The sequence below is a fragment of the Oncorhynchus clarkii genome, chromosome 19, assembly GCF_045791955.1.
Source record: "Oncorhynchus clarkii lewisi isolate Uvic-CL-2024 chromosome 19, UVic_Ocla_1.0, whole genome shotgun sequence".
NCBI classification, from domain to species: Eukaryota; Metazoa; Chordata; class Actinopteri; order Salmoniformes; family Salmonidae; genus Oncorhynchus; species Oncorhynchus clarkii.
Window position 1 is genome coordinate 61,004,876 of NC_092165.1, and position 27,328 is coordinate 61,032,203.

At 45.2% G+C, this 27,328-nt stretch overlaps 2 protein-coding genes across 7 annotated transcripts in view; both read left to right on the plus strand.

Moving 5' to 3' along the window:
* LOC139375455 (serine and arginine rich splicing factor 5a) overlaps window positions 1-3,117 on the plus strand; it is a 6,834-nt gene extending 3,717 nt beyond the window's left edge. The window contains exons 6-8 of the mRNA XM_071117254.1: window positions 1,199-1,272; window positions 1,561-1,668; window positions 1,943-3,117. Coding sequence (XP_070973355.1) covers window positions 1,199-1,272; window positions 1,561-1,668; window positions 1,943-2,282 — 522 coding nt within the window. The 3' untranslated portion in view covers window positions 2,283-3,117. The remainder of the gene's footprint in view (window positions 1-1,198; window positions 1,273-1,560; window positions 1,669-1,942) is intronic.
* A 5,699-nt stretch (window positions 3,118-8,816) lies between these two features.
* Window positions 8,817-27,328, plus strand: part of LOC139375456 (phosphofurin acidic cluster sorting protein 2) — a 141,373-nt gene continuing 122,861 nt past the window's right edge. For 3 of the 6 annotated variants that reach the window (XM_071117261.1, XM_071117255.1, XM_071117256.1), the window contains exon 1: window positions 8,819-9,178. In XM_071117261.1, coding sequence (XP_070973362.1) covers window positions 9,063-9,178 — 116 coding nt within the window. In that variant the 5' untranslated portion in view covers window positions 8,819-9,062. Of the gene's footprint in view, window positions 9,179-27,328 lie in introns of all 6 variants that reach the window. The other 3 variants (XM_071117257.1, XM_071117259.1, XM_071117260.1) reach the window with 2 other exon arrangements.

Here is a 27,328-nt window from a genome sequence, read left to right on the forward strand (position 1 = left end):
CTCCCCTGGAGGTGTCTGATGTGCATAGCGCCCTCTGCTGGTTGTGTTTTCAATAGTGTCCATTTGGTGCCTCTCCTTACACGCAGTTGCCGCTGGTCTAAATCTTGGCTGGGCCCCGTAGCTGGTGAAAGGGCTCTAGCGCAGGATAGCCTTAGGATGGTCCCTCGTAAAGCCCCAGTCTGGAGGTTCTGTGGTCTGGTCTGGTGGAAAACACCCCCCCGACTGCAGCCAGCCTGTAACTCCCTCAATCCACTCCACGTTCCCTACACTCTCCCGTTTGGTTCTTTTATCTGTTGCTGATGGAGCTGGGTGTGTTGACAGTTGGGCACACTGCACACCCTCTTCCTTCGTTCCTTCCCCTACTTGCTCTCTGGTGGTCCCTTGTGGAGGCTGGCCGGAGTCCGGGTCTGTCAAGGCTGAGGGAGGTCGTTTCTCAAGGGCTTAACACTGTGACTGCATTGGTTCCCATTGGTCCTCTATTTGGACAAGTGGCTCTTTGCTAATGTCTTCCTGGGTATGGAACGGTAAGTAACATATAACTCATGTGATTGGGTTTAAGGGTTGGGAGGAACAGGAAGTAGAATTATATACCTTAGTCTTACTGGAGAACGCTTTCTATCAGTCTTTATAAGCCCTTATGGAATTATACTAGGCTACGTAATAGGTTAATGAAAGAGCCCCTTGATTAAAGTAGGAGTTTAAGGTCAAATAGAATTACATATAATTATTTTTAAACGATACCCCCCCTAAAACCACGATAGTTGTCAAACCTCTTAACATTTCCAAGCCGCCCTCTCCCGGAAGGGATTTCTTACGTTCTCCCTGCCTTAGTATCTTCTGTTTAAAAAATAAATAAATGTATAGTCTCCGTCAATCCTAGTTGTTAACGAACACGAAACAAATACAATACCAAGGAAACAAATAGTGTTACCATGTTTCTCCCATGGGTAAGATAAGTTAAACCAAGTTGGTCTACCCGTGAAGCTATTTCAGTGGCTCATCACTTAAAACGGCCTCGTCTGAAAATGCTAAAACATCACATGATTTAGCGTGTTTTGGTTGGAAGTCAGTATTACGGGGTGGTTGGATTTTGTTGTTGTGGTTTACTGATTTAGTCTTTCCCAGGTTCACAGAAAACCCGTCTCAGCCACATTATACAGTCTGTTAGCTCGTCACTGACTCGTATGCTTCATCGTAGGACCTGAAAGACCTGATGAGGAAAGCCGGAGAAGTCACCTTTGTGGATGCACACAGAACCAACAAGAATGAAGGGTGAGCAGAGTTCCTCTGTCCAGTTGGCCCAGGATCTGGACTTTAGTCATTAGTTGTATTCCGTACCAAAACTTTTGGTCTCGTTGCACGATGACCCATGTTCGTTATGGACTGAGAAAGGAAAGAGACTACCTCGGGCTTGTCCAATAATAAACCCACATTTTCTGTTTACATTTTTTATTTATTTTTTATGTCTTGCTCTACTTGAAAACAAACCAAACATACCTTAGGTTGAATGGTTGCTATTATGCAATGAGCTTGTTGACTGAATGTGATTTGATTCGACAGGGTGGTGGAGTTCGCATCACACAGTGATATGAAGAATGCCATTGATAAGCTGGACGGAACGGACTTGAATGGGCGCAAGTTGAAACTGTCTGAGGATCGCAAGAGCCGGTTAGTGTCTCCTTTTCCAATTGCAACTTAATAGTTTCACTGAGACGAGACACACAAGGAACTTGACTGTCATTTTCCAGCTAGTTGTAAACCAATGCTTTCATTATTTCTATTTTTTAGTTTTGACACAATTCTGACAGTAAGGAAATGAGTTGGAGACAGGCATGTGGGTGAAAGTGGGGACTGACAAGTGTCCAGGGAGGGTGTTAGTAATATATTACGGCTCTTGGAGGAGGGGGGGGGAACAAAACTTGTCATTCTTCTGTTCCAACAGCCACAGCAGGAGTCGTTCCCGCGGCTCTCGTAGCTACTCCCGGTCCCGTAGCCGTTCCCCGCGCTCCAAGTCCCGTAGCAGGAGTCGTAACCGCTCCAGGAGCCCCCGATCTCGCTCGGCCAGCCGTACCCCGGAGAAGAAGCCTTCCTCTGCAGGAGGGGGCAGGGCTGCACATCGCTCCACCTCGCGCTCCCCGTCCCGGTCCAGATCCCCTGCCCCTCGCTCCCGTACCCCTCCCCCACGCTCCCGTTCTCGCACGCCTCCTCCCAGTTCCCCTGCCCCGGCCCGGAAGCAGTCTCCGTCCCGGTCTCGCTCCCCCTCGGTTGAGAGCCAGCACTGAGCCCCACTAGGGGTGTGTGTAGTTCGGTGTTGTAGTGCAGTGGTGGCTGGAGGGAGGACCGTCTCATTGGAATGGCTGGAATGGAATGAGAGGAACAGAATCCTTCATAGCGTTCCATTAAATCCATTCCATCTATTCCAATAAGCCTGTCCTGATTTTTAATGTGACCACCAGCCTCATAGTGGTATGGACTGAAGAGTTGTCATGCTGAGACCATGGCGCCTGGCTTTGTGGCGGCCTGCTTGCTTGCTAGCTAGTGTGGAATGAATGGAGAGGCTTGCCTTTGGCGACACACTCCCACAATCTCTCATTTTTAAAATCAGAGAATTGGTTGTTGTGCCAGTATCTTGGATGCCCTGTAATGTTTTTTTTCTCTGTTTTGGGAGCCTTTTGTGTTTATAGGTCGGATCATGTTCAACTTCTAATTGTTTTTGTTTTTTGCCATAATTGAATAATTAAAACATGTTCCTTGGGGAAAACTGAACCGTTTAAGGAAACAGTGTGATTTTTTTTTTTTAGATCTTTTGATTGGGTCACATTCCTGTTGATTTATCCATCGTTCTCATTGCAGATTGTACGATGTCATTGTGATTTAATGACATCTGTACCATTTGAAAGTTAAACTTTCTGTCCCCGAGTTTTCTGTTATGAGTCTAATCAATACAAGGTTATATTTCCATCACCACTTTGGCCCTGTCTGTGATTCCAATCTACACCTCAGACAGACCTCGTGTAAATGAAACATAATTTAGACACAAGGTTTAGTTTTAACATTTGCTGAAAAATGCTATATGCACTTCACAAATTCTTATTAAATGGATACTTCTACATTAAATTTGACTCAACAATTTAATATTTATTTTCTACCCAAGAGAACAATACTTAAATGTATATTTTTATTAAGAAAACCATTGTACAGAAAACGTTAGATTTTAAATGTCCGTTCTTCTAGCATGGGTACCAGTCTGTTTGTCGTGCCATTATATTTGGCAAGGAGTTGAGTGGAATGGCACAACGATCTGGAACCAGGCTAATGTTCTATAGACTATTGACAGAACATGCACTCAATGGAAATCATACCTTGGTTTGTGGTTCATGTGGAATAAAAAGTCTGGATAATGGTTTCAGTCACAACTTGTCCATATTGAAGAGGTAAGGGAGGAGGATGGTAAATGTGATCTGCACAACATACCAATTGACATTCCTTTGGTATGCTCCATCTGGATACCTACAGACACAAGTGATCAGTACAGTCATCTGCACCCAATAGAGCTAGCCTTCCAACATTCTTACAGCCTACGGAGACAGGTAACCTAGTGGTTAGAGCATTGGGCCAGTAACTGAAAGGTTGCTGGATCAGATCCCCGAGCTGACAAAAGGTTAAAAAAACATTTGTCGTTCTACCCCTGAGCATGGAGGTTAAACCACTGTTCTCTGAAGACGTGGAGGTTGATTAAGGCAGCCCCCCCCCCCCCCCCACACACACCTCTCTGATTCAGAGTGGTTGGGGTAAATGCGGAAGAGACATTCAGTAGTACAACTGAGCCCTTTATTTATACATATCCTTAGATCTATTGATCTATTGATTGATATCCATTGAATTGTGTTCATTTGCATAAATATGAAAAGATAGATATTACCATAAAACAATATCAGTTTAGATTATACCAGAGACAAACCTTTCCTTAACTGAAAAAATGTAAAGATCACAATTGAAGTGGCTGCACATGCTGTCCTTTCAAATCTAAATGTCTCAGTTGGGCAGTTAGGTTCCCACAAGAACCCCCACCAACTGAGGAGGTTCCCACAAGAACCCCCACCAACTAAGGAGGTTCCCACAAGAACCCCCACCAACTAAGGGGGTTCCCACAAGAACCCCCACCAGCTAAGGGGGTTCCCACAAGAACCCCCACCAGCTAAGGGGGTTCCCACAAGAACCCCCACCAACTAAGGAGGTTCCCACAAGAACCCCCACCAACTAAGGAGGTTCCCACAAGAACCTCCACAAACTAAGGAGGTTCTTTGATGAACCCCAGCTCCTATGCGGTTGGCCTAAGGTTCTTCAAAGAACTTAGAAGAACCATTGTTGAAACACACATTTTTAGAGTGTCGTTATATTTAACTGTCTGACAACACGCTCTGATGAAAAGGCTTGACTTGAATTTTGTAATGACCCCCAGAGAGCGCATCAACTGAATATTGGAAAAAGATCTTGGTTCCTTTCTAAACATAGCAATGTGAATGCGAAGAGGACTCGGACCCACAAAATAGGTGAAGTGAACTAAGTTCAATTTAAAGAGGACTGAGATCGGATCTTTTAAAGACGACAGATCTGATATTTCATAAGTGGACTATATGTGAAAACACCCGTAGTTACACATTTCAAATATGGACATTCCAGGGATATCTTACCCCTCCCCCCGATTTTGATCAAATGTCTGGTATGGTCATTTATTTTACAGACGCTTGTCTTACTGGACATAAATAGGAAATAAATAAAATAGGCTGACACTATTTTCCATTCATACAAAAGGTTGGGTAAATTGCTTGCCGTGGCAAAGAAAGGAAATCCTTGATTTGTTCCAAGGAGAACAAAAACATCACTGCTCTAGAGGAGATCTGCATGGGCGAATGGGCCAAATACCAGCAACAGTGTGTGAAAACCTTGTGAAGACTTACAGAAAACGTTTGACCTCTGTCATTGCCAACAAAGGGTATATAACAAAGTATTGAGATAAACTTTTGTTATTGACCAAAGACTTATTTTCCACCATAATTTGCAAATAAATTCATTAAAAATCCTACAATGTGATTTTCAGGATTTTTTTTTCTAATTTTGTCTGTCATAGTACCTATGATGAAAATTACAGGCCTCTCTCATATTTTTAAGTGGGAGAACTTGCACAATTGGTGGCTGACTAAATACTTTTTTGCCCCACTGTACCTCCAGATCAGACAAAGTGATTTCTGAGTCTCCAGCCTCGTCAGTAACACATAACAAACCAAGCTGCTGGAGATTTCACATTGTCATTATGCTCATTGGTATCGATATGCCTTGACTTGCAGGGAGAGGGCGTGTCCTCTCTGAACCCAGAGGCACCCCAGGGGCGTGTCCTCTCTCTGAACACAGGGGCACCCCAGGGGCGTGTCCTCTCTCTGATGAACTGACCCCGAACACAGGGACACCCCAGGGACGTGTCCTCTCTCTGAACACAGGGGCACCCCAGGGGCGTGTCCTCTCTCTGAACCCAGGGGCACCCCAGGGGCGTGACCTCTCTCTGAACACAGGGGCACCCCAGGGGCGTGTCCTCTCTCTGAACACAGGGGCACCCCAGGGGCGTGTCCTCTCTCTGATGAACTGACCCCGAACACAGGGACACCCCAGGGACGTGTCCTCTCTCTGAACACAGGGGCACCCCAGGGGCGTGTCCTCTCTCTGAACCCAGGGGCACCCCAGGGGCGTGACCTCTCTCTGAACACAGGGGCACCCCAGGGGCGTGTCCTCTCTCTGATGAACTGACCCCGAACACAGGGACACCCCAGGGACGTGTCCTCTCTCTGAACACAGGGGCACCCCAGGGGCATGTCCTCTCTCTGAACACAGGGGCACCCCAGGGGCGTGTCCTCTCTCTGAACACAGGGGCACCCCACGGGCGTGTCCTCTCTCTGAACACAGGGACACCCCAGGGGCGTGTCCTCTCTCTGAACACAGGGGCACCCCAGGGGCGTGTCCTCTCTCTGAACACAGGGGCACCCCAGGGGCATGTCCTCTCTCTGAACACAGGGGCACCCCAGGGGCGTGTCCTCTCTCTGAACACAGGGGCACCCCACGGGCGTGTCCTCTCTCTGAACACAGGGACACCCCAGGGGTGTGTCCTCTCTCTGAACACAGGGGCACCCCAGGGGCATGTCCTCTCTCTGAACACAGGGGCACCCCAGGGGCGTGTCCTCTCTCTGAACACAGGGGCACCCCACGGGCGTGTCCTCTCTCTGAACACAGGGACACCCCAGGGGTGTGTCCTCTCTCTGAACACAGGGGCACCCCAGGGGCGTGTCCTCTCTCTGAACACAGGGGCACCCCAGGGGCGTGTCCTCTCTCTGAACACAGGGGCACCCCAGGGGCGTGTCCTCTCTCTGAACACAGGGGCACCCCAGGGGCGTGTCCTCTCTCTGAACACAGGGGCACCCCAGGGGCGTGTCCTCTCTCTGAACACAGGGGCACCCCACGGGCGTGTCCTCTCTCTGAACACAGGGGCACCCCACGGGCGTGTCCTCTCTCTGAACACAGGGGCACCCCAGGGGTGTGTCCTCTCTCTGAACACAGGGGCACCCCAGGGGCGTGTCCTCTCTCTGAACACAGGGGCACCCCACGGGCGTGTCCTCTCTCTGAACACAGGGGCACCCCACGGGCGTGTCCTCTCTCTGAACACAGGGGCACCCCAGGGGCGTGTCCTCTCTCTGAACACAGGGGCACCCCAGGGGCGTGTCCTCTCTCTGAACACAGGGGCACCCCAGGGGTGTGTCCTCTCTCTGAACACAGGGGCACCCCACGGGCGTGTCCTCTCTCTCCACCCTGTGATGAACAATAAAGTTGTATTCTATTTGACTCCCTGTCAAAATAAAGGTGTAATAAAAAATGATCTTTGCCAAGTAATGTGAAGTGTTTTGGGATTTGAAAAATACCGTATTTTACAACTGTATCACGATTTATAACCAGGGTGGTTCGAGCCCTGAATGCTGATTGGCTGACAGCCGTGGTATATGGGGGCGGCAGGGTAGCCTAGTGGTTAGAGCGTTGGACTAGTAACCGGAAGGTTGCAAGTTCAAACCCCCGAGCTGACAAGGTACAAATCTGTCGTTCTGCCCCTGAACAAGGCAGTTAACCCACTGTTCCCCGGTAGGCCGTCATTGAAAATAAGAATTTGTTCTTAACTGACTTGCCTGGTTAAATAAAGGTTAAATAAAAAATATCAGACTGTATACCACAGGTATGATACTGCTCTAATTACGTTGGTAACTAGTTTATAATAGCAATAAGGCACCTCGGGGTTCAACCAGGATGTTATTTTGTGTTATATGGCCAATATACCACGGCTAAAGGCTGTGTCCAGGCACTCCGCAATGCATCATCAAAATAAAGGTGTAATAAGGGGGCGGCAGGGTAGCCTAGTGGTTAGAGCGTTGGACTAGTAACCGGAAGGTTGCAAGTTCAAACCCCCGAGCTGACAAGGTACAAATCTGTCGTTCTGCCCCTGAACCAACCCCTAATCCGTGCCTTATTGCTTAAATATACCACTAGGTGGCATAGATGAGCTGTAAGTGTAGCGTTTAAAAAAGGAAGACAGACGCCACAGACATGCGTTTAAAAAAGGAAGACAGACGCCACAAACATGCGTTTAAAAAAGGAAGACAGACGCCACAGACATGCGTTTAAAAAAGGAAGACAGACGCCACAAACATGCGTTTAAAAAAGGAAGACAGACGCCACAAACATGCGTTTAAAAAAGGAAGACAGACGCCACAAACATGCGTTTAAAAAAGGAAGACAGACGCCACAAACATGTGGTCACTGAAAAATACTGTCTTCTGCACCTGTGTTAAAACCCCAGTGAAAACAGTGGCGGCTGGTGGGAGGAGCTATAGGAGGACGGGCTCATTGTAATGGCTGGGATAGAATAAACGGAATGGTATCAAAAACACATGAAACATATGGAAACCACATATTATGACTCCGTTTCATTGATTCCATTCCAGCCGTTACAATGAGCCCGTCCTCCTATAACTTCCCCCACTAGCCTCCATTGGTGTATAGTAAGTGTGTATTTTTTTTTGTTGTTGTTGCATTTCTGAAATTATTTTGATGTGATATGAAAGTGGGGAGGGGAACGAGATTGAGAATCGATTCATCTTTAGATGGACTATTTTGTTGTTTTGGCTTCCAGAGCCATTTCGCCCTTTAAACAGAACACGGAAGGAAGGTCCTTCGACAAAAAAACGTTAAGACTCTTTTAGTCCGATATTGGTCGAGGTTACCCGAAGCAAACTTGTAACGATGTAATGGAGGAACGAAAAAAACAAACATCTGTGCGACAGTCTCAATTATGTTAATATATGTAGAGACAATCTTTAACGATACATTTTTTTACACATTTCAATGGGCTGATGTTAATGCAGAAAATATGTGCACTAATATTAGGAGCGGCACAAAAAACAAACACATTTTTTGAGAAGATGCACCTGCAGACCGCGCCTAGTCGGTTGCTTGGAGACGAGTGAAGATGTAACATATTTGTGTAGTAACTCCACTTGTTTCAGAGGTCTTCGAGCTAGATAACAATACATCTATTCATATACATTGTAAATGATACATTTTCTTGACATATTTTTGCATGTAGGTTGGGATGAATCGCACGGTTCAAGGACATTGCTTGCATGTCACTTCGCCAGCCCGTGCCCCTGATCTGAATGAAGGCTGCGTCCATGGCCAGCAATGACGTTATTTCCTGGGGGGTGGCAGTGGGAGCAAAGTACTGCAGTTCTAGGGAACAGTGAATGCAAGTCTGACATGTGAGCATTTGGTCCGGAACAACCTGCTGCACTAATTCCACATTGTACGAATTTAATCGCATGAAGAACTGTTTTGTTTTTTTGTGTGTGTGTTTTTATTTTTTATTTTTACCATCGCACTTCAAGACAAATTCATTTTTTTTTATTCAGATAGGTATATATTTTTGTACCGCCTCGGTTCGTGTGGACGTTTAGGCAGATTCATAACGAAGCATGGCGGAGAGAAGTGGCCGGTTGAGCTTCGGTGGCGGGGCGCTCAACAGACCGGTGCCAATGAACCTGTTCGCCACATGGGAAATAGATGGATCGTCCCCGAGTTGTATCCCGAGGTAAGTCGTGTTCCTTGTCCCCCCCCCCCCCCCCCCCCCCCCACAGTATCTATACTTTGACATACTTGATAGTGCTAAGACAAGCAGGCAGTTTGCTCTGATGAACGATACAGCCGCTGAGCTGCAGTGACGGTTATATTGTCGCATCGGAAGAACAACCAGCCCCATTGCATTGACCGTGTGACTAAATGTTAGACAATTACTATCCTATTCAATTGGACGTTTCTTCCTAAGTTAAATGACTAGCTAGCTAACAACTGCTGTAGGTCTACTCTCTCTGCCAAAGTTTAGGCATAGCTAAACTAGCCAGTAGCCTTGTCCCAGGACCAATGAGTTTCAAACAGAGATAGATGCCACCCATCCAATTGAGTTTGGACCTTAGGAATGATCTCTATGGCTTGGACTCCCTCATCTCTCTAACGTTCTCGTCATATGGCTGGCATTTCCAGGAACATGAGAGTTGGCTATTCTTCACCACTTATGGTTGTTGTCATGCCAAACATGAAAACCTCTTCTGAAGAGGAAATCAGATGTTATTTAGGGTAGAGGGAAGCCTGGATGGGGAAACCAGCCTGACTGATGGCTGCCTGGTTCCTCCAGACTAGCGGTGGTAGCTCACTGCAGTGCCAAGGCAACACAGACCACCAGCCAGGCTAGGGGTGGTAGCCCACTGGAGGGCCAAGGCAACACAGACCACCAGCCAGGCTACACAGACCACCAGCCAGGCTAGGGGTGGTAGCCCACTGGAGGGCCAAGGCAACACAGACCACCAGCCAGGCTACACAGACCACCAGCCAGGCTAGGGGTGGTAGCCCACTGGAGGGCCAAGGCAACACAGACCACCAGCCAGGCTACACAGACCACCAGCCAGGCTAGGGGTGGTAGCCCACTGGAGGGCCAAGGCAACACAGACCACCAGCCAGGCTACACAGACCACCAGCCAGGCTAGGGGTGGTAGCCCACTGGAGGGCCAAGGCAACACAGACCACCAGCCAGACTAGGGGTGAGAGCCCACTGGAGGGCCAAGGCAACACAGACCTCTGAAACATAAAGCCAGTGTCACATGGTGTAATCTGGTGCTGCAACAAGGGAGAACATAATCAAGGGATTCTGATTTATTTCTTCAGGCACCTTATTGTGTCATATAGGCCTAGTCCAATGGCAGAACAGGAATAGAGGCCTAGTCCAATGGCAGAACAGGAATAGAGGCCTAGTCCAATGGCAGAACAGGAATAGAGGCCTAGTCCAATGGCAGAACAGGAATAGAGGCCTAGCCCAATGGCAGAACAGGAATAGAGGCCTAGTCCAATGGCAGAACAGGAATAGAGGCCTAGTCCAATGGCAGAACAGGAATAGAGGCCTAGCCCAATGGCATAACAGGAATAGAGGCCTAGCCCAATGGCATAACAGGAATAGAGGCCTAGTCCAATGGCAGAACAGGAATAGAGGCCTAGTCCAATGGCAGAACAGGAATAGAGGCCTAGTCCAATGGCAGAACAGGAATAGAGGCCTAGTCCAATGGCAGAACAGGAATAGAGGCCTAGTCCAATGGCAGAACAGGAATAGAGGCCTAGTCCAATGGCAGAACAGGAATAGAGGCCTAGTCCAATGGCATAACAGGAATAGAGGCCTAGTCCAATGGCAGAACAGGAATAGGGAACAGGGCGCCATTTGGTTTGGCAACACACTCTCGACAGCTTGTTTCTCTGATGAAGCTGAATGACTTTCAGCAACACTCGGTCCTCTAGAAGCTGTTTGTATCATGTCATGGCTTTATCCAGGCAGGCCTGCACTGTCTTGTCTCAGGGTGCTGATCTAGGGTCAGTTTTGTTTTAGATCATAATATAATAGAACACAGGGGATCTGATCCTAGATCAGAACTCCTACTCTGAGACACTTCATGAATATAGACACATCAGTGTGTTCGTTTGCTTACAGGACATTATTCCCCCTGCGTGTGTTGAGGCTTGTATACTAGTAAACCCTTGGCATCATTTTCAGAGTTCATTCTTGAAAATCAGATTTTTTTTTTATACAGCCTTTGTAAAGTTGATCTCCTTTTGTTCTCTCTTCTCTGACTTGTCCCCTCACTCCCCCCCCCCCCCCCCCCCCCAATAACTTCTTCATGACAGTATCTTGGGGTCAATTGAGAGTAATTTCTGTATTGCACATGACTTCCATTGTACGTACATACTGTAGGCTAATCAATGAAATGTCATTGGTGTTCAATACATGGCTTTCTTTCTACCCGTTAAAGGTGCAATATGCAGAAATCTCTCCACCATTTCCTGGTTGCTAAAATTATAATAGCTTGCCTATGTTCAGTTTTTATGTGTCAAAACAAGCAGTCGTTGTGTTGAGAATCATTGCACCATCTAATCCGCTGTGGAAATATATTTTCCAAACCTGAAATATTGTATTTTCAACCGTTTTTGAAGCTGGTGTACAAAACCGAAAGGAAAAAAAGATGCAAAAATTAAACTTAAGAATGGGAAGTATAGAAATAGCTCACGTAGAACAGATCTACGGCGTCGTAGACTGGCTTACGAGACAAATGACAGATCTATAACTTACATTTCTATGTGAATTTCGTCCCCCCCCCCCCACCGCAAAAAATATTTAAAATTTGTATTTGTATTTTTCACTGATCTACAGCAACGTATTTTGTCGAAAGAGGAAGCTATAGGTAGTGTCGTTAGATTGCTTATCTGCAGTAGATTTATTCAAATACAGTGGCGGTTGACCCTTGATTTAAGAGTTAGATTGACACACGTGGGACTGGTTCAGTGTGAATCGAACTGTCACTCAGCGTGTCTCTCTTGTCCTGTGGTGCATCAGTGTGACTTTGTATTGATTCCACCACCTCCCTTTTTTATAGTTCACTCTCTGCACCTCAGCTTCTGCTTCCTCTCTTCGAGCTAGGCCTCTGGTGTCCAAATGGTGTCCTGTTTCTCACACAGGGCTCGCTCTAGTCAAAAGTAGTGCATTATGGGCCCTGGCGAAAGGTGTGGAGAATAGGGCACCATTTGGGACTCTGTCTAGCACGGCTGTGTCCCGTTTTATATAAACGTGTCCAGTCCTACTCACTGAGGTGGAAAATTATTTGTTCTGAAATAACCATTGGAAGTGTCATCGGTATGTATTACAGTACCCTGACTCTATAGGCCTGTATTACATCACCCTGACTTTATAGGCCTGTATTACAGTACCCTGACTCTATAGGCCTGTATTACAGTAGCCTGACTCTATAGGCCTGTATTACATCCCCCTGACTCTATAGGCCTGTATTAAATCACCCTGACTCTATAGGCCTGTATTACAGTACCCTGACTCTATAGGCCTGTATTACAGTAGCCTGACTCTATAGGCCTGTATTACATCACCCTGACTCTATAGGCCTGTATTACAGTAGCCTGACTCTATAGGCCTGTATTACATCACCCTGACTCTATAGGCCTGTATTACAGTACCCTGACTCTATAGGCCTGTATTACATCACCCTGACTCTATAGGCCTGTATTACAGTACCCTGACTCTATAGGCCTGTATTACAGTACCCTGACTGACCATTGTAGTTCATTCCCTGCACTAAACTATACTGGAAAAACATTTATAAACGCAACATGCAATAATTTTCAATGATTTTACTGAGTTTACAGTCCATATAAGGAAAACAGTCAATTGAAATAAATAAATTAGACCCTCATTTATGGATTTCACATGACTTGGGAATACAGATATGCATCTGTTCACAGATACTTAAAAACAGGTAGGGCCGTGGATAGGGCTGTTGCAGTGACCGTATTACCGCCACGTCGGCTGTCACGAGTCATGAAGGCAGTCAAATTCGACATGATCGTTTACTGACGGTGATTAGGCTTCTCCAAGCTCTGATGCTGCTGCTGGTCATTAATAGCCGACCAAACTTGCTTAATTAACTGCCTGGTGCTCAGCACTCTGACATCAATGCAAATGTAATTGAAAATCGAATCAAACACTTCATGAGAGCCGATGAGCTCACGTTGCTCAACATTTCTATCGGCTCTGCAATTGTGGGAGAAAACAGAGTGATGGCCTCTAATAAAAAGAGGAGGATCCCATCAGCTTTCTATAGCCTTACTATATTTATTTCTCAACTTTCCTAATATTAAGCACATTGCTTATCTTTACAACAGGAGTATAGCCTACCTGGCTGGCATGAAAATGAACTAAGGGAAAAGCCTCCATGTGCTATTTAAGTGCGTAGATGACATGTCTTTTTCCCCCCCATTCCCTGTTTCCAGACAGGTGCATGATAATGGACCATTCTAAATCAAAACAAATGTCACACATATATTATTTAGGACATGTAAAGACAAGATTACATCAGGAAAAGTTTGATGGCTGTCATTGTAAACAAGATTTTGTTCTGAATTTACTTAAATAAAATAAAAAGATAAGGTGACAATATTAGCCTATCACTTGTCAATGATTCCCAGCATAAGAAACATATTTTTTTTTTTGTGTGACTTTTTTTGAATCATAGTCGCATGTAGCCTAATCCTATGTGTTTTGACAAGGTTTGTATCACAACTAAAGTGGCCAAATAACTTCTTAAAATGGAGCACATTAATCCGCTGTACACGGGTGTAGAGCCTAACTGGCATACATAAGCAGCGTGTGAGTTTCCAGTTTAAAAATGCATAAAAACGCACCTTCATAATAAAAGCGTTACCTGCATAATTGCATTTGCGGTCACTTTTGATAATGGTGTTTTCCACTAATGGAACATTTGTGCTTATAGACTAATGCCATGTGTTCATTGCTGTGCTTATAATGTGAAGAAATAGCCTAATAGTGTGTTCATTGCTGTGCTTATTATGTGAAAAAATAGCCTAATTGTGTGTTCATTGCTATGCTTATAATGTGAAGAAATAGCCTAATAGTTTATCAACGTTTTAAGCTAAATCTGTTCTGATCTGTTGCGTCAGCCGTGTTGCATAATTTAACATTTTATTATTTTTTAAATGGGAGTGGTTGTATTACTTTGGGGATCTATCGCATCCCACAACTGTCTCAGACTATGTTTGTGATATTTATTTCTCACACAGAATAGAATAGGTCAAATTTTATACTATGGGGGGATAGTAGATTGACATAGGCTAGTGCTCTTGCTGTTCGTTAGGCCTACTCTTCTTGTTGGCTGACGTAATGTAAATGTGGTCAGTTCTTCCAATATCTTTAAATATGCACCTCGGAATTGGATAAGGACTCGCGCAGTTGAGTCCCAGATGTGTCTGTCTTCACTTGTAGCCTGTGAGAAAGACTCGATCACGTGATGGAGAGCCATGTGAGTGAGAGGTGCTTCGGAGCACACAGCACTCCAGGCCAAGGGCAAAATGGCCACTGGCCACAAAAGGCATGGATTTTTTTTAGGGTGCATTTACAGCCACACAAAGGGGATGCCGCTGTGAAATTATCGGGGCATTATCAAGTGCTTGTCAAATTGTGAATGAGAGACTGATGAAGTGTGTAGAGCCTGTGCAAAAAAAACAAAGCAGAGTTCATGTCTTTTCAATCAACTTTTTTAGAATCTTCATTAGAGTCGTATCATGCAGCCTTACAATGTATTGCAAATCAACACATACAGCCCAACCTTTGTAGAACAACTAAAGTTACATTAATAACTCTAAATGAAGCACATTGGAGGACCTGTTTCTTTGTTAATAACTGGTCAACACAGAATGGCCGCAGGTTCGCACGAATTTGCAAAGGTCCACATCAGTGGCTTGTAGGCTAGGTGTGAATTTAACGGTCAATTACAGTGAGACTACTAGTTATTTGCTTGACAATCACCGTCTGGTGAAATTTCGTGACCGCCACAGCACTAGACCGCCACAGCACTAGACCGCCACAGCACTAGACCGCCACAGCACTAGACCGCCACAGCGCTAGACCGCCACAGCCCTAGACCGCCACAGCCCTAGACCGCCACAGCACTAGACCGCCACAGCACTAGACCGCCACAGCACTAGACCGCCACAGCACTAGACGTGGATCAGAAAACCAGTCAGTATCTGGCGTGACCATCAGTTGCCTCATGCAGCGCTGGATATGAAGTTGCTGGATATCGGCGGGAACTGGAACACGCTGTCGTACACGTCGATCCAGAGCATCCCAAACATGCTCAAATGGGCGACATGTCTGGTGAGTATGCAGGCCATGGAAGAACTGGGACATTTTCAGCTTCCAAGAATTGTGTACAGATCCTTGCGACACGGGGCTGTGCATTATCATGCTGAAACATGAGGTGATGGTGGGTGGATGAATGGCTCGACAATGGGCCTCTGGATCTCTTCATGGTGTCTCTGTGCATTCCATTTGCCATCGATAAAATGCAATTGTTTTCGTTGTCCATAACTTATGCCTGCCCATACCATAACCTCTCCGCCACCATGGGGCACTCTGTTCACAACGCAGACATCAGTAAAACGCTCGCCCACACGACGCCATACATGCGGTCTGCGGTTGTAGGTCCATTTGGACGTACTGCCAAATTCTTTAAAACGATGTTGGAGGCGGCTTATGGTAGAGAAAATGAACATTCAATAATCTGGCAACATCTCTGGGGGACATTCCTGTAGTCAGCATGTCAATTGCACGCTCCCTCAACTTAAGACCTCTCGAGGCATTTGTTTTGTGACAAATCTGCACCGTTTAGAGTGGCCTTTTAGTGTCACCCCAGCACAAGGTACACCTGTGTAATCATCTTCTTTACATACCACACCTGTCAGGTGGTTGAATTAGCTTGGGAAAGGAGAAATGCTCACTAACGGGGATGTATTCAAATTTATGCTCAACATTTTGAGGGAAGGTTTTTGTGCGTTTTATGGAACATTTCTTGGGTCTTTTTTATTTCAGCTCATGAAACACGTGGGTTTATATTCAGGCTTCGTCATTGGTTTACTCCGAGTGATTCTTAGCCTATAGGCAACAGGAGAATGGCTGACAGGAACTGTCACTTCTACAACATCTGGCTGTCACCACTTTCCACTGACCTGGTCACTAAGTCAGAAGAGGCTTTCGTTCGTACACGACAGTGGATTGTTCTCCTCAGGCCCTTGATTCTCTTGACATAAATTTTGTTCTGTACTCCACTCTACTGCACAGCTGTATTTGTCTGTCTGAACAGTAGTGCTGTGCTGTCGTGAACCCTGTGTGTGTGTGTGTGTGTGTGTGTGTGTGTGTGTGTGTGTGTGTGTGTGTGTGTGTGCTATCAGTGTTGTGCTGTAGTGTACCCTTTGTGTGTGTTTATTTATTTGTATTTAACCAGGCAACTCAGTTAAGAACAAATTCTTATATACAATGACGGCCTAGGAACAGTGGGTTAACTGCCTTGTTCAGGGGGCAGAACGACAGATTTGTACCATGTCAGCTCGGGGATTCGATCTAGCAACCTTTCGGTTACTGGCCCAATGCTCTAACTGTGTGTGTGTGTGTGTGTGTGTGCACGCACGCTATCAGTGCTATGCTGTAGTGTACCCTGTGTGTGACCCCCCTGACACACAGAGCAGGGTGTGTGTTGAGACAGAGGAGGGGTTGAGTGGGCCCTTGAACAGCAGCAGCTGGCCCCAGTAGGCTGACTAACAGTCCTATTCTGTCCTGTGTGTTGGAGGTCTGAGAATGCTGAGATGTCACTTTACCATCGTACCAAATGGCACCCCGTTCCCGATGTAGTGCGCTACCGTTGACTAAGGCCCTGTTTAAAAGTAGTGCACTAAATAGGGAATAAAAGGTGCCCTTTGGGACGCTAGCCTTGGAGTCCCGGGTATCTGAACACTCAGCTCTTTGTCCCCTTTTCCCGCAGCTCCCTCGCACCGACCGCACCGCACAGGGAATGTAGAGTAGGACGAATGGCAGTCTGGTGGTGTCGCTGGCAGCAGTCGGCTAAATGGGTAGCATTGTTGATGTTGTGAATCCACACATCAACATGAAGGCTAACCAGACCATAGATATCCTATAATTCATTGTTTTATTGAACGATGTGTGCTAGACATGGTGTAGTATCCCCAAGATGAGGAAGATGCTAGAACTGACTACTATAATACTATGTATATCTAACTACTATAATACTATGTACATCTAACTACTATAATACTATGTACATCTAACTACTATAATACTGTGTGAAGGAGATCTAACTACTATAATACTATGTATATCTAACTACTATAATACTATGTGAAGTATATCTAACTACTATGATACTATGTGAAGTATATCTAAATACTATAATAATATGTGAAGTATATCTAACTACTATAATACTATGTGAAGTATATCTAAGTACTATAATACTATGTGAAGTATATCTAAGTACTATAATACTATGTGAAGTATATCTAAGTACTATAATACTATGTGAAGTATATCTAAATACTATAATACTATGTGATGTATATCTAACTACTATAATACTATGTGAAGTATATCTAAGTACTATAATACTATGTGAAGGATTACTAGACCGTAGAGATGATGTCATGGTTTCGTGTCCAGAAGATGATGTAACTTCTGGAATGTGTCAGTCATTCAGTAAGTGTTGCTGCTGTTATATAAGAGGTATCCAACACCACCATCAGTACCCACCCAAGTTACTTACACACACACACACACACACACACACACACACACACACACACACACACACACACACCCCAGGTTGCTGAGACTGCAGGTCCTAGAGGGAAGACAGGACAGGGCTGGTGAGAGCAACCGTTACCTTACTGTTTTGTGTCCCAAAGGGCACCCTATTCTCTATTATAGTGCACTACTTTAGACCAGAGTCATATTCCCTATGTAGTGCACTACTTTACACCAGGGCCCTATTCCCTAAATAGTGCACTACTTCAGACCAGAGCCCTATTCCCTATATAGTACACTACTTTAGACCAGAGCCCTATTCCCTATATAGTGCACTACTTTAGACCAGAGCCCTATTCCCTATATAGTGCACTACTTTAGACCAGAGCCCTATTCCCTATATAGTGCACTACTTTAGACCAGAGCCCTATTCCCTATGTAGTGCACTACTTTAGACCAGAGCCCTATTCCCTATATTGTGCACTACTTTAGACCAGAGCCCTATTCCCTATATAGTGCACTTCTTTAGACCAGAGCCCTATTCCCTATATAGTGCACTACTTTAGACCAGAGCCCTATTCCCTATATAGTGCACTACTTTAGACCAGAGCCCTATTCCCTATATAGTGCACTACTTTAGACCAGAGCCCTATTCCCTATATAGTGCACTACTTTAGACCAGGACCCATATCGGCCTCACCCATAGGGCTCTGGTCCAAAGTCGTGCACTATATAGGGAATAGGGTTCCATAGGGCCCTGGTCTAAAGTAGTGCACTATATAGGGAATAGGGCTCCCTTCGGAACGCAGCTGTCCTCCCGTCACCCTTCCTGATGTGCTGTGATACCCTCTCTCTCTGCAGACCGATCAATCCTGCTTTCAGCTGACTCTACTAAGCGTCACTGCACAACGCCACGCCTTATTGGCTGCCTGCCTCGCCGCCACGCCTTATTGGCTGCCTGCCTCGCCGCCACGCCTTATTGGCTGCCTGCCTCGCCGCCACGCCTTATTGGCTGCCTGCCTCGTCACCATGCCTTATTGGCTGCCTGCCTCGCCGCCATGCCTTATTGGCTGCCTGCCTCGTCACCATGCCTTATTGGCTGCCTGCCTCGTCGCCATGCCTTATTGGCTGCCTGCCTCGCCGCCACGCCTTATTGGCTGCCTGCCTCGTCGCCATGCCTTATTGGCTGCCTGCCTCGTCGCCACGCCTTATTGGCTGCCTGCCTCGCCGCCACGCCTTATTGGCTGTCTGCCTTCGTTTCCATCTCCTCATTCACTCGCTCTTCTCATTTAAATTTTCACCTGTTAACTCTTCCTTTTGGAAATACAATATTTTTTTATTTATTTCTTGTTGTTGTCTTGTCACTATATTTAGATCGTTGGACTAGTAACCGGAAGGTTGCGAGTTCAAATCCCAGAGCTGACAAGGTACACATCTGTCGTTCTACCACCTGAACAGGCAGTTAACCCACTGTTCCTAGGCCGTCATTGAAAATAAGAATTTGTTCTTAACTGACTTGCCTAGTTAAATAAAAGGTAAAATAAATATCCAGTCTTTTAATATGCAACACAGTGTGTATTAATGTGTAAGCCTGTGTTCCATGTCCATTCATACAACACCGTCCACGTCGTTTTAATGAGTGTTTTCTGTACTGTTCTGCGTTTGGGTTCCTTCCGCTCTAGTCCAATCACGAGTCAAAGCCAACATTGCAGCAGGCAGCAAAACCCTGATTTAACTGATAGAGCCGAGATGTAATTCTGCATTCCAAATGGGACTCTATTCCCTTTTTAATCAGGACCCTATGGGCCCTCTGCACCATGTAGGGAATAGGATGCCATTTGAGACGCAGACATAAACAATAGTGGATATACTGGTAGTTTATGTGCTGCCTCCAGACCTCACCACTCATATTATACTGGTAGTTTATATGCTGCCTCGAGACCTCACCACTCATATTATACTGGTAGTTTATGTGCTGCCTCGAGACCTCACCACTCATATTATACTGGTAGTTTATATGCTGCCTCCAGACCTCACCACTCATATTATACTGGTAGTTTATGTGCTGCCTCGAGACCTCACCACTCATATTATACTGGTAGTTTATATGCTGCCTCGAGACCTCACCACTCATATTATACTGGTAGTTTATATGCTGCCTCGAGACCTCACCACTCATATTATACTGGTAGTTTATGTGCTGCCTCGAGACCTCACCACTCATATTATACTGGTAGTTTATATGCTGCCTCCAGACCTCACCACTCATATTATACTGGTAGTTTATATGCTGCCTCGAGACCTCACCACTCATATTATACTGGTAGTTTATATGCTGCCTCGAGACCTCACCACTCATATTATACAGGTAGTTTATGTGCTGCCTCGAGACCTCACCACTCATATTATACTGGTAGTTTATATGCTGCCTCGAGACCTCACCACTCATATTATACTGGTAGTTTATATGCTGCCTCGAGACCTCACTACTCATATTATACTGGTAGTTTATATGCTGCCTCGAGACCTCACCACTCATATTATACTGGTAGTTTATGTGCTGCCTCGAGACCTCACCACTCATATTATACTGGTAGTTTATGTGCTGCCTCGAGACCTCACCACTCATATTATACTGGTAGTTTATATGCTGCCTCGAGACCTCACCACTCATATTATACTGGTAGTTTATATGATGCTTCCAGACCTCACCACTCATATTATACTGGTAGTTTATATGCTGCCTCCAGACCTCACCACTCATATTATACTGGTAGTTTATATGCTGCCTCCAGACCTCACCACTCATATTATACTGGTAGTTTATATGCTGCCTCGAGACCTCACCACTCATATTATACTGGTAGTTTATGTGCTGCCTCGAGACCTCACCACTCATATTATACTGGTAGTTTATATGCTGCCTCGAGACCTCACCACTCATATTATACTGGTAGTTTAAATGCTGCCTCGAGACCTCACCACTCATATTATATATTATACTGGTAGTTTATGTGCTGCCTCGAGACCTCACCACTCATATTATACTGGTAGTTTATGTGCTGCCTCCAGACCTCACCACTCATATTATACTGGTAGTTTATATGCTGCCTCCAGACCTCACCACTCATATTATACTGGTAGTTTATGTGCTGCCTCGAGACCTCACCACTCATATTATACTGGTAGTTTATATGCTGCCTCCAGACCTCACCACTCATATTATACTGGTAGTTTATGTGCTGCCTCGAGACCTCACCACTCATATTATACTGGTAGTTTATGTGCTGCCTCGAGACCTCACTACTCATATTATACTGGTAGTTTATGTGCTGCCTCGAGACCTCACCACTCATATTATACTGGTAGTTTATATGCTGCCTCCAGACCTCACCACTCATATTATACTGGTAGTTTATATGCTGCCTCGAGACCTCACCACTCATATTATACTGGTAGTTTATATGCTGCCTCCAGACCTCACCACTCATATTATACTGGTAGTTTATATGCTGCCTCCAGACCTCACCACTCATATTATACTGGTAGTTTATATGCTGCCTCGAGACCTCACCACTCATATTATACTGGTAGTTTATATGCTGCTTCCAGACCTCACCACTCATATTATACTGGTAGTTTATGTGCTGCCTCGAGACCTCACCACTCATATTATACTGGTAGTTTATATGCTGCCTCCAGACCTCACCACTCATATTATACTGGTAGTTTATATGCTGCCTCCAGACCTCACCACTCATATTATATATTATACTGGTAGTTTATATGCTGCCTCGAGACCTCACTACTCATATTATACTGGTAGTTTATATGCTGCCTCCAGACCTCACCACTCATATTATACTGGTAGTTTATATGCTGCCTCGAGACCTTACCACTCATATTATACTGGTAGTTTATGTGCTGCTTCCAGACCTCACTACTCATATTATACTGGTAGTTTATATGCTGCCTCGAGACCTCACCACTCATATTATACTGGTAGTTTATATGCTGCCTCCAGACCTCACCACTCATATTATACTGGTAGTTTATGTGCTGCCTCCAGACCTCACCACTCATATTATACTGGTAGTTTATGTGCTGCCTCGAGACCGTACCACTCATATTATACTGGTAGTTTATATGCTGCCTCGAGACCTCACCACTCATATTATACTGGTAGTTTATATGCTGCCTCGAGACCTCACCACTCATATTATACTGGTAGTTTATGTGCTGCCTCGAGACCTCACTACTCATATTATACTGGTAGTTTATGTGCTGCCTCGAGACCTCACCACTCATATTATACTGGTAGTTTATGTGCTGCCTCGAGACCTCACTACTCATATTATACTGGTAGTTTATATGCTGCCTCGAGACCTCACCACTAATATTATACTGGTAGTTTATATGCTGCCTCGAGACCTCACTACTCATATTATACTGGTAGTTTATGTGCTGCCTCCAGACCTCACCACTCATATTATACTGGTAGTTTATATGCTGCCTCGAGACCTCACCACTCATATTATACTGGTAGTTTATATGCTGCCTCGAGACCTCACCACTCATATTATACTGGTAGTTTATGTGCTGCCTCCAGACCTCACCACTCATATTATACTGGTAGTTTATATGCTGCCTCCAGACCTCACCACTCATATTATACTGGTAGTTTATGTGCTGCCTCGAGACCTCACCACTCATATTATACTGGTAGTTTATATGCTGCCTCGAGACCTCACCACTCATATTATACTGGTAGTTTATGTGCTGCCTCCAGACCTCACCACTCATATTATACTGGTAGTTTATATGCTGCCTCCAGACCTCACCACTCATATTATACTGGTAGTTTATATGCTGCCTCCAGACCTCACCACTCATATTATACTGGTAGTTTATATGCTGCCTCGAGACCTCACCACTCATATTATACTGGTAGTTTATATGCTGCCTCCAGACCTCACCACTCATATTATACTGGTAGTTTATATGCTGCCTCCAGACCTCACCACTCATATTATACTGGTAGTTTATATGCTGCCTCGAGACCTCACCACTCATATTATACTGGTAGTTTATATGCTGCTTCCAGACCTCACCACTCATATTATACTGGTAGTTTATGTGCTGCCTCGAGACCTCACCACTCATATTATACTGGTAGTTTATATGCTGCCTCCAGACCTCACCACTCATATTATATATTATACTGGTAGTTTATATGCTGCCTCGAGACCTCACTACTCATATTATACTGGTAGTTTATATGCTGCCTCCAGACCTCACCACTCATATTATACTGGTAGTTTATATGCTGCCTCGAGACCTTACCACTCATATTATACTGGTAGTTTATGTGCTGCTTCCAGACCTCACTACTCATATTATACTGGTAGTTTATATGCTGCCTCGAGACCTCACCACTCATATTATACTGGTAGTTTATATGCTGCCTCCAGACCTCACCACTCATATTATACTGGTAGTTTATGTGCTGCCTCCAGACCTCACCACTCATATTATACTGGTAGTTTATGTGCTGCCTCGAGACCGTACCACTCATATTATACTGGTAGTTTATATGCTGCCTCGAGACCTCACCACTCATATTATACTGGTAGTTTATATGCTGCCTCGAGACCTCACCACTCATATTATACTGGTAGTTTATGTGCTGCCTCGAGACCTCACTACTCATATTATACTGGTAGTTTATGTGCTGCCTCGAGACCTCACCACTCATATTATACTGGTAGTTTATGTGCTGCCTCGAGACCTCACTACTCATATTATACTGGTAGTTTATATGCTGCCTCGAGACCTCACCACTCATATTATACTGGTAGTTTATATGCTGCCTCGAGACCTCACCACTAATATTATACTGGTAGTTTATATGCTGCCTCGAGACCTCACTACTCATATTATACTGGTAGTTTATGTGCTGCCTCCAGACCTCACCACTCATATTATACTGGTAGTTTATATGCTGCCTCGAGACCTCACCACTCATATTATACTGGTAGTTTATATGCTGCCTCGAGACCTCACCACTCATATTATACTGGTAGTTTATGTGCTGCCTCCAGACCTCACCACTCATATTATACTGGTAGTTTATATGCTGCCTCGAGACCTCACCACTCATATTATGTTCAGTATAGTTTCAGGGTGTATAGTGTATTCAGACTTTTTTCACATTTTGTTAGTACAAATAAATCCTCATCAATCTACACACACAACCCCATAATGACAAATCGGAAAAAAAGGTATTTTATAAATTTTTGCAAATTTATAAAAATAAAAAAAATAAAAAATACCTTGCTTACATAAGTATTCAAACCCTTTGCTATGAGACTCAAAATTGAGCTCTGGTGCATCCTGTTTCCATTGATCATCCTTGAGATGTTTCCACAACTTGACTGGAGTCCAGTTGAGGTACATTCCATTAATTGGACATGATTTGGAAAGGCACACACCTGTCTATATAAGGTCCCACAGTTGACAGTGCATGTCAGAGCAAAAACCAAGCCATGAGGTCGAAGGAATTGTCCGTAGAGCTCAGAGACAGGATTGTGTCGAGGCACAGATCTGGGGAAGTGTACCAAAAATGTGTCCAGCATTGAAGGTCCCCAAGAACACAGTGGCCTCCATCATTCTTAAATGGAATAAGTTTAGAACCACCAAGAGTTTTCCTAGAGCTGGCTGCCCGGTCAAACTGACCAATCGGGGGAGAAGGGCCATGGTCAGGGAGGTGACGGTCATTATGACAGATCTCCAGAGTTCCTCTGTGGAGATGGGAGAACCTTCCAGAAGTGCAACCATCTCTGCAGCACTCCACAAATCAGGCATTTTATGGGGGAGTGGCCAGATGGAAGCCACTCCTCAGTAAAAAGCAGTAAAACCGCCCGCTTGGAGTTTGCAAAAAGGCTCCTAAAGATTGTCAGACTATGAGAAACAAGATTCTCTGGTCTGATGAAACCAAGATTGAACTGTTTGGGCTGAATGCCAAGTGTCACTTCTGGAGGAAACCTGGCACCATCCCTACGGTGAAGCATGGTGGTGGCAGCGTCATGCTGTGGGGGACTGGGAAACTAGTCCGTAACGAGGGAAAATTGAACGGAGCGAAGTTCACAGAGATCCTTGATGAAAACCTGCTCCAGAGCGCTCAGGACCTCAGACTGGGGGCGAAGATTCACCTTCCAACAGGACAACAACCCTAAGCACAGACCCAAGACAACGCAGGAGTGGCTTCGGAACAAGTCTCTGAATGTCCTTGGGTGGCCCAGCCAGAGCCCGGACTTGAACCTGATCGAACATCTCTGGAGAAACCTGTAAATAGCTGTGCAGCGAAGCTCCCCATCCAACCTGACAGAGATTGAGAGGATCTGCAGAGAAGAATGGGGAGAAACTCCCCAAATACAGGTGTGCCAAGCTTGTAGCGTCGTACCCAAGAAGACTCGAGGCTGTAATCGCTGCCAAAGGTGCTTCAACAAAGTACTGAGTAAAGGGTCTGAATACTTTGTAAATGTCATATTATTTTAGTTTTTTTATTTGTAGTACATTTGCAAACATTTCTAAACCTGTTTTTTGCTTTGTCATTATTGAGTGTTGTGTGTAGATTGATGACAAAAAAACAACAATTTAATCAATTTTAGTATAAGACTGTTTGTTTGTTTTAGATTAATATTATGCTATGAAGCAGATAGGGAGGCTGGCCAGTCTGTCTTCTGGTATCACAGACCCCTGTTAGCCTGGTCCCAGTCTGTCTTCTGGTATCACAGACCCCTGTTAGCCTGGTCCCAGTCTGTCTTCTGGTATCACAGACCCCTGTTAGCCTGGTCCCAGTCTGTCTTCTGGCATCACAGACCCCTGTTAGCCTGGTCCCAGTCTGTCTTCTGGCATCACAGACCCCTGCTAGCCTGGTCCCAGTCTGTCTTCTGGTATCACAGACCCCTGCTAGCCTGGTCCCAGTCTGTCTTCTGGCATCACAGACCCCTGCTAGCCTGGTCCCAGTCTGTCTTCTGGCATCACAGACCCCTGTTAGCCTGGTCCCAGTCTGTCGTCTGGCATCACAGACCTCTGCTAGCCTGGTCCCAGTCTATTTGTGCTCTCTTGTCAAACTCCTGCTTGATGTGACATTGACCATAAGACGGGGCACCAACAGATCTGAGACCAGGGCAGGCTAGAGAGTCTTCTGTAGTGTCCAAAATGTAATTGTATGTAAAAATGAGTGATTTTTAGGCTTGAACTTTGAGGGAGCCTGGTTGCTTTTGGAAGGTTAGTTGCACCAGTGAAGGTACTCGTTTGACTCTCAACAATTTGTTATTCTGGAACTGGTTCACTTGTCGTCTGAGTATTTAACAATCTCACACTCCAGAGTGACAAGCAATTAAGGACTAGCTGACACGAGGAGGAACCTTTTTGTCTGAAGGGGAATTACTGTTGGGAGAGTGATAAGACACTGTGTGCGTCTCAATTGGCACCCTATCTCTCTCTCTCTCTCTCTCTCTCTCTCTCTCTCTCTCTCTCTCTCTCTATATATATATATATATATATATATATATATATATATATATATATAGTGCACAAACAAGTAGTACATTATACAGAATAGGATGCCATTTGGCATGGGCCCATTGTTGAACCAATCTAATTAACTTTAATTTAATTAACTCTAACTTTCATTTAGGCAGACTGATTAGGATGCAACTCAAATAGAGAGAAATGTGATTTAAAAAAATATATATTTCTTGATTTGAAAAAATGCAAAGTAACAAAGCGGAAACTTTAGAAATGTTTAATAGGTAAATAAAGTTGTTTTATTTATTTAAGTATTCAGGCCCTTTGCTTGTGTAACAGTATAACTTTAGACCGTCCCCTCGCCCATACTCGGGTGCGAACCAGGGACCCACTGCACACATCAACAACAGTCACCCCTCGAAGCATCGTTACCCATCGCTCCACAAAAGCCGCGGCCCTTGCAGAGCAAAGGGGGAACAACTACTTCAAGGTCTCAGAGCGAGTGACGTCACCGATTGAAATGGTATTAGCGCGCACCACCGCTAACTAGCTAGCCATTTCACATCCATTACACTAGGAGACTCGTGTTTCGATGTTTCTATAACTTGGAGTCCACTTGTGGTAAATTCCATTGATTGGACATGATTTGGAAAGGCACACACCTGTCTATATAAGGTCCCACAGTTGACAGTGCATGTCAGAGCAAAAACCAAGCCATGAGGTCGAAGGAATTGTCCGTAGAGCTCCGAGACAGGATTGTGTCAAGGCACAGATCTGGGGAAGGGTACCAAAACATTTCTGCAGCATTGAAGGTCCCCAAGAACACAGTGGCCTCCATCATTCTTAAATGGAAGAAGTTTGTAACCACCAAGACTCTTCCTGGAACTGGCCGCCCGGCCAAACTGAGCAATCAGGGGAGAAGGGCCTTGGTCAGGGAGGTGACCAAGAACTCAATGGTTACTAATGACAGAGCTCCAGAGGTCCTCTGTGGAG